The sequence below is a fragment of the Lactuca saligna genome, chromosome 5 (assembly GCF_052625555.1).
Source record: "Lactuca saligna cultivar CGN05327 chromosome 5, ASM5262555v1, whole genome shotgun sequence".
NCBI lineage: Eukaryota > Viridiplantae > Streptophyta > Magnoliopsida > Asterales > Asteraceae > Lactuca > Lactuca saligna.
This window is the reverse complement of record NC_136421.1, coordinates 119,949,634-119,958,351: the sequence shown is the minus strand read 5'-3', so window position 1 is coordinate 119,958,351 and position 8,718 is coordinate 119,949,634. Positions and strand designations below refer to the sequence as shown.

Below are 8,718 nucleotides of genomic sequence, written 5' to 3'. Positions count from 1 at the left end.
AAATGACGATTTACCAATCCACCATGAAAAACGAAAATGAAGTTTAAGTTTTAAATGAATTGAAACTCCTAGATCTTTTGAGATTCATTGAACTTTTCAATGGCATGTTTCATCTCGATTATGCCCTTCATTTGTGACTGGGATGCCGAGGATCACAAATAAGGTGTGAATAACCATGCAAATCAACATGGTGCACTCAATGCTACTATCACCTAATTAATGTGCCAGTTAGCCACACACGCTCCATTGATCTATGATAAACATCGAGCCACCCATCACTACCAATGTCAATCCTAAATTAGTATGCCGGTTAACCACGCACGCTCCACTGACATTTGACAAGGGTACGAAGTGTAAATCCATGGATTAGCATACAATTTCACATTTTTCCTAAAGTAACTAAGATTTGGGAATTTGAAAAAACATTTAGTTACTTTGTCTTCATTATACTATAATGGAAAGTTGTGTCCTATCCTACCTGTTCGGCTAACGTCCACTAGTCAAGAGTGCGGTGAGTAAGAATGGATACCCATTCAATCGCCATTTTATACGTAATTTCCTTAAACACCCCTTAGAGACCAGCTTCGTGAATGAGGCCTACTAACGGTAAGACTGACTCTTTTCTCATACACATATATAATATTAGACTTTTAATGTTACATATAGTATAATGGTGTATTTTATACTTTTAAAATACTAGGTGGTCTAATTTAATAAATTATACCTTTAATTTAGTTAAATGTAAACCAAACTTTATGGATTTATTAACTCTATTTTAATTATACACTTTAATTAATTAACAAACCATAAGGGTGTAATTTGAACTTTTCAAAATACTAGGGTTTTAGAATTTAATATTTCAAAATTTAACTTTTAATCAAATTTTAAATTCCAAGACTTGAGGGGAAGTTTTGAAACTTTTCAAAACACATATGATCAAATTGCAAATAATTTTAAAAAAAAATTAAAAAATTATTTTATGATTATCTAATTTGATATTTGATTTTATTATTCACAAGATAATTCAAATCTAAATTACAAATAATCAATCTTTATCTAATAAAACAAATGATTATCTCAATTTTGACAATTATCTTCTATTATGGTAAGGATAAACACCCAAAATCAATAAAAATCAGATTTTATCAATTAAAAATGTTTTTGGTAATCATCCTAAGCCAATACAGCAAGAAAATCGTGAAAATCAGTTGACAGACTCACTGACTCGTCGAGTCTGCACTGGACTCATCGAGTACCCAGTGGACTCGACGAGTTCAGTCATGGACTCGGCGAGTCCAGCCCTAAAAACTCAAAATTTTCGATTTTCAGTTAATATTCAATCAAATAAGCATCAAATTCATCAACAAACAACCCTAATCTTTGATACCACTGATGGGATTTAAGCACTACATCATTCTGTGGTGTACATGCAAACCCTAATAGCTTTGGATCTAGTTTGTCTAATGAACATGAAATTGAATATCCAAAGCTATAAACCCTAGATCTAATAAACTAAAACTGAAATTAGGGTTTAGATCTTACCTTTGATTGTTATGTAGCAACAACAATCAATTCCTCCCTTGTAATTGGCTTTAAAAAGCTTAGTGTCTCAAGTGTTGCACCTCTAATGGAGTCACAAACACCACTAAGCAACTAGATGAAGAAGAAAGAGAATGATAGCCCCAAAAACGTCCAGGAAACCCTTCCTTAGTGTTCACCACGTTTTTGGGTCTCAAGGGGTCTTTATATAGGTAGGAAATTAGGGTTATCTAACAAGGAAACCCTAATTTGACTGCTTAAGCCCTAAGCAGCCAATGGACTCCATCTTAAGAAGCCTTGGACGAATTCTTATGGGCTTCCCTATAGAATTCGTCCACTCTACCTTCTATGGAGTCCATTAGCCCATCTATGTAATTATCTTATAATTACACAATCAGTCCCCTAAGTTTAATTAATCTCTTTTAGCCACAAAATTAATTCTTAAACAATATGATTTCTCCTTTAATATATTATTCTCATAATATATTAATAAATCATAATTAATCCTTTCTCTCCTTAATTCATCCTACAAATTGCTATGGTGAAGGCAACCCAAAATGACCATGCTCATAATCGGGTCAAGTACATACCAAGATAGTTATGGACTTAGACACTAATCCAACAATACTAAAGTCGTCAAAAGATATCAAAGTAAGCTAGAAGATAGAAGTATAATGCTTGTCCATCTAGGGACTGAAATGGGCAACAAAGCATATAGGTTGCTTGACTTTGAAGCTACAAAAAATTATACTAAGAGATGTAGTATTTGAAGAAGATCGAGCATGGAATTAGGAGGAATCAAGCAAGTTTGATGCTACAGGTACATTTGAAAATATTAATGATCGACCTAACTATGATGATCAGGAGATTCTATCTCATATCACACAACCAAGTCACAATGAATCTAGTGACTCGTCATACACGTTATCACTAGAAGAGTCAAATATGAGAGATGAAGCTCCTATACGACTAAGATCACTCGATGATATATATGCCGATTATGAAGCAATGTTACTATTTCATGACGGTGAACGCGAGTTACTCGCCACAGATCAACAAGGTGAAATTTTGTTAAAAGAAATGAAAAGTGAAAGTGAAGCAATTGAGAAAAATAAAACATGGAAGCTTGTCAACTTGCCGCCAGGAAACCATAGGTATAAAATGGGTCTACAGAGTAAAATGAAATCCCGAAGGGAATTTAGTGAAACACAAGGTGAGACTTGTGGCAAAAGGGTATGTGCAAAAACCTGGTGTAGACTACAATGAAATGTTAACACCCGTTGCTCAAATTGAAACAATACAAATTTTACTTGTTCTTGCTAGGGAAATTTTGCTAGAAAATACACCATCTTGATGCTAAATCGAGCTTTCTTGAACGGTGTCCTTGATGAAGAAGTTTTCGTTTCACAATCTGAAGGATTCGTGAATAAGCAAGAACCCCAGAAAGTATATAAGTTGTCAAAAACTCTTTATGGTCTTCGACAAGCGCCAAGAGCAAGGAACTATCGACTTGAAAAATGCTTGAAAAATCTTGGTTTTGTCAAATGCCCTCAAGAACATACGGTTTATTCATGGAAGAGAATTTTGAATTGATTAATAATTGGTGTATATGTTGACGACTTAATTGTTACAGGTAGCTTGGAAGATGTCATCAAGAGTTTCAAAGACCAAATAAACCATGAATTTGAGATGAGTGATCCGGGAATGCTTGCTTACTACCTCAGTTTGGAAGTGACTCAAAAGGAAGGTGAACTTTGCTTAATACAAAAGGCTTATGCAAAAAGGCTTCTCAAAAAGTTTCGGATGAATAACTATAATTCTTTCAAATATCCCATGGAAGCAAAGTTGGAATTGAAGAAAGATGAGAAAGGGGAGTTAGTAAATCCAACTGATTATAGAAGCCTTGTGGGTGCATTGAGGTATCTCACACATTCTCGATATTTCCTTTTCAGTGGGAATGGTAAGTAGATTTATGGGAAAACGCACAAGTATGCACATGCAAGCTGTAAAACACATACTAAGGGTCTGTTTGATAAGTCTTCTAACTAGGTCCAAAGTTAGCATCGGGTCCTCAATCCCCAATCAGCTTGTTTCTTTTGCCTTTTGCATCATTGGACTCGGTCCAAATCAGGGACTCAGTCCCCAATTTTATGATGATTCGGTCCTCCAATAAAACGAAGCTGACTCGGTCCTTCTTTTACCTTTCATTTATTTTCCCTTCACCTTTATTACAAAATAGAATTCACGCCTTCACTTCTTCCTCCTGTCTAAAACAACAGGAATGATATCCACCATCTCTCTTTCCCCTAAGGGTGGCAAATCGTGCTATCGTTTCGTGTTTCTATATGACACGGCACGACACGACAAGGTTTTTGGTAACACGAACACGACACGACACGATGTCTTGTTTTTTTTAACTAACACGAAAACGAACGAATTAAAAAACGACAAACACGACACGACACGGAAAATATAACATATACTAAAAACTAGTTTATTTAATGAATACTTTATGAAATATAACACGATAAACACGACAAACACGATAAAGAACTGCTAAATTGTGTCAATTTCGTGTCGAATTTTAAACACGAACACGACACGACACGACACGACATCGTGTTTTTTACAGCTAACACGAACACGACACGAACACGAATTCAAATTTTAGTTTCGTCCCAATTTCGTTTCGTGTCGTGTATTTTTATCGTGTAGTGTCATAAATTGCCACCCCTACCTTCCCCCGCTCATGCATTCTCTCTTCGTCTCTGCTCGGTATGGAAATATAGATTAAAGTGCGAGGGGAGAGCTCTGAATTCATCGCCATCAACTGATTGTTGTCGTATTTGTGGCCTCCTTGCAATCGGAATTAAGGTTTCTCAATCCAATATAATGGTACTCCCAAGTCCTCTCTTTGATTCTTGTGTTCTTTGACACTTTAAAAGAGCTTCAATTAGTGATTTTTGGAACTTGGTATGTTATCAGGTATTGAATGAGCACTTTCTGCTTCTTCTACTCACTGATGTTCATAGAATGTATATTCGTGAATACCCTGCTGCTCATTACACTTAAACAGAGGTAAAATCTCATCCTTTTCTTTATTTATATTATGTCTTTGGATTCTTCGATTTTTGTTATGTCATATGTCATATGTGTCTGCTCATGATTCTCGGATTCAATTCGCATTTAGAAGCAAGTTTTACCTGTTTCTTGCTTATTTACGTAGAAAAACTTCGAAAGGTTATTTTGTTTATATAAATAATTCTTACTTATTTACCTTCAAATTTTGAGTATGTTGCTTGCTAATTTCAATCAATTTCGATTATGGTTCTGTTTAGTTTGAAGATTGGTTGATTTTATGATATTTTTACACACCTTTCTTTCATGTAAACTGAATCACTTTCTTTGATATGAGATTCATGGCTGCAACCACAGCAGCATGTCAACGAATATGGATATACTGTATGATCCATGCTGTAACTGGAGTCCTATCTGCCCGGTTGTCCTTCACGTTGATAACAAGTCAGCTCTCGAATTGATGAAAACCCAATGTTCCATTGGAGAAGTAAGCACATAGATGCTTGATATCACTTAATTCGAGAGTGTGTTCAAAGAGGTGACATAGTCGTTTCACATGTTAGCACCCTTAAGCAACGAGCTGACAAACTCACCAAGTTGTTAGGCAGGATAAAGTTTGAAGACATGCGTATGAAAATAGGAGTGAAGGAAATTCTAAATTACGGTGGAGAATGTTGGTTTAATTCAGGAAAAAGGGTTCAGGGGCATTTTTGGAAACTTGCCTTTTTTTTTTTTTAAAGTTTTAGAGTATGACTGAAATACTATTTTATTTAGTAATATATATAGATGTAATCGCCTAATCGGGGCTTTGTGAATTCAATTCAGAACTAAGCTTTTTCCAGCATAATACTTTGGCAACAAGTAATATTTGTTTTTGCTATTTCCTTTTTCATGTTCCTCTATTTTCGTCCCTCTTTCCTCTCCCCTGTTTCTGCTGTTTTTCCTTGGTGCACAAGATGCAGGTACAGCTGCAAATCTCTCTGATTACACAAACATGATTTGTTAATTTTAATGGGCATCATCACATAGTCTTTTACAAACATAATTACAAAACCAAATTCAATCAAAAACCCCAAACAAAGACCGGTGAGATCTATCTTATATATAGCTTGCATAGCTTACATTTTGTAGCGCCAAATCTCATATAAAGCAAATTAGAACTTTACAAGCCACCAAGATTTTTTTTGGCCATTCTGCTAAATTCGTTGTCTGGATTTCTTCTCATAAAAGCATTCGAAGCCTATATATATGTATAATTTCGTTAATGTACAAGCACAAGATCCAAGAAATTAGCAACACACATAATCAGCTCTAATACTATCATGTCATCCAGTGATCACTAACTAATCAGCATGAGCATTAAAATCCGGCTCTGGAGGCTTTTGCAATTTCATCATTTCCCTTGCAATCTTAAGGTTCCGGTTTCTGTAGACTCCAAGAATCACCTTGGCAGCAAATGTCAAGGCCAAAAACGTAGCTCCGACACTGGAGGAAGTTCCACCGACACCACCTCCATTGATGCATGTGTTCAATTCAGCTTCTTCCTCCATCCTTCGCTGCTTCAAAACCTTCCTCTTGGAATATCTCTGCCAGGCTGTTTGAATAAAGAACGCCGACCATGTCCTCCACCGCTTAGAGTAAAATCGAAAAGTGTGTTGTAGCTGTTTCTGGGGAATCCCAAAGTGATGGACAATAAATTTCAACTCGTTAGCTGGTAATGCAAATGCCTCTATCTCACTTAACGCCTTCAAGGTTCTAGTGGAAGATGGGAAGTTAGCACCGGATTTAGGGTCAATTGCCCAGGTAAGAAGCTCCTCGGAAGTGAAGTCACCATCTCCTAGATAACCATTGTTGAAGACACTGCTTTTCTCTTTGTATGTGGTTGTACTCTCAAGATGACCACGTATGATGAAGAGCATTTTATCGACAGGATCTCCTTCTTGGATGATGTAAGTATTATCAGTGTATAATCTCGGCTTCAGTCGTTGACAAATGTCGTGGAGTTGCGTCTCATTCATGTCCTTGAACAAGGGAACCTGCGATAATTGTAACATTTTTTTTACTATTGACCAAATATCGACTACATTTTTGGGACCAGATTAAACATATAAAGACAAGATCTTATTCTACTCGATTGTTTATGATAAGAAATGCATGCTTCGAAGTAGTGAGTATGTGAATATAACTGTGATAAATTGAATGTCAATAGATGTTATAAGTATGTTTGTTACATAGGTCAAGCTTTCAAAGGCTATTTTTGAGATCAAGAATGATCCCCATCTCACCTTTATTGTCACGGTTTGCTTCTAATGGAGCCTCAAAAAGAAAGGACGGACTATTATTTATGGATCAACTATGATAAGTTGATAACTCATGTCAAACATTAAAAAAGTGTGAATATCCAAAATAAAAATTAGTGAATTACCCTCTTGACCAAGTCAACACAAATATGTCGCTTTAGGTCTTTTCTTGGATCCTTTGGCAGATTATCGACCAAATTCTCCTCTTCCACTCCATGAGTTTCCAACCACTTGTACTGATCCTGGTGTCTCCAATGTTCTCGGAGATCAACCTAGAATACATTAAACATAAATCTAAGAATTGTCCAATCAATAGAAAATAAGTTTTAGCAAATGTCAGTTTGCTTTATCAGAGATTTCAATTTAAATCAACAACTTTCTACTTTCTATTGTTAAAATTACTAAGGAGTTGTTACATCCTATACTACATCCTATACAAGTGTAATTTGAGGTTGTAAAGGCTCAAAAATACTGCAATATACTTATCAATTAAACTGATCAAACCAAACGAACCTTTTCTTGTTTGAGCTTTTCAAAACCGGGCTGGTATGTGGGTGTTGATACTGAAGCAGTTGAGAGCTGTTAACAGGAGTTACAATTAGATTTATTTATATAGCAAACTGAACAAGATATTTGATAATATAGACGTGACACTTTGAAACATACATAGAATGTATAGACAAATATATTGAGACGATTATTAGACAAATGAATTAATGGAATGATTAAAAAAAGAAGCAACTTACTTGATATTCAAGGGCAGTCTCAAGTTCTGCCACAACCTGCTTCATTAATGGACGTTTTTCATTGTCACACTTCAAACATCGATAAGCAATTGTTGAAAACACCTTCAAAGAACTAGGATGTATTTCATCTTTTATATTGCCCCATACAATTTCATTGAGGTTGTTCCGTTTGTAATGCTTTCGGACCAATTGAGTAAAGGATCCATTATTTCCAAAGCACAATCTCCCACACAATACTTCAAACAAAACCACACCAAAGGAGTAGACATCGGACTCCTTTGTTAGTAATCCAGTCTCTAAATATAGAGGATCACAATAGCCAATGGTGCCTACAGTATTATTGGTCACAAGAAATGTGTATTTTTGGTTAGCAGGACCAAATCTGGATAGACCTAAATCTGCAATTCTGGCGTTCCAATTTTCATCTAATAGGATGTTTGAACTTTTAATATCACGATGTAATACTCTTTGTTGGGTCTCAACAGGATCATGAAGATATGCTAGTCCACGAGCTGCCCCGATGCAAACCGTAAGGCGCCAAACCCACGTTAGATCCTTGTTGTCGAGATGCAAGTCTAGACTTCTGTTGGATGCATACTCGTACACGAGAATTTTCTCGCCTTTTTCATCACAAAACCCTATGAGGGAGACAATATTTTGATGCCTATAAACTGAAAGCATAATGAGCTCCTTCCAAAACTCAGAGTCACCTTGCCCAAAAGCACGATCTAAACGTTTTATAGCTACCATGCTATGCCCCTTCGAATGGAGGAGTTCTCCCTTGTAGACTTTCCCAAATCCTCCTCTTCCGATGCAGCTTTCTTTAGCAAAGTTATTAGTTGCTGATTTTATAACTTCTAGTCGTATTCTGAGGTGCTCAAAATGTTTTAGAACAGACATGGTTTTGATGATCTATCAAATATAGAATACAAAGACCAAGATTTGCAATTAAGAAAATTCGAAAGGGGTAGGCATTGCGAGGGAAAAACAAAGGTAGAAGTGAGGGCGAAATAAAAGGAGGAGGAGAGAGGTTTACATGTGGGAGAAAAAAATCA

The 8,718-nt window shown here is 36.0% G+C and overlaps 1 protein-coding gene across 1 annotated transcript; it reads right to left on the bottom strand.

The window, feature by feature from the left end:
- Window positions 1-5,601: 5,601 nt before the first annotated feature.
- Window positions 5,602-8,718, bottom strand: LOC145045801 (uncharacterized). The gene is made up of 4 exons (XM_078994113.1): window positions 7,664-8,718; window positions 7,431-7,496; window positions 7,043-7,189; window positions 5,602-6,653 (listed from the first exon to the last, which is right to left on the bottom strand). Exons 1-4 carry the CDS (start codon window positions 8,561-8,563, stop codon window positions 5,961-5,963), a joined length of 1,806 nt encoding a protein of 601 aa, XP_078850239.1. The 5' UTR covers window positions 8,564-8,718; the 3' UTR covers window positions 5,602-5,960.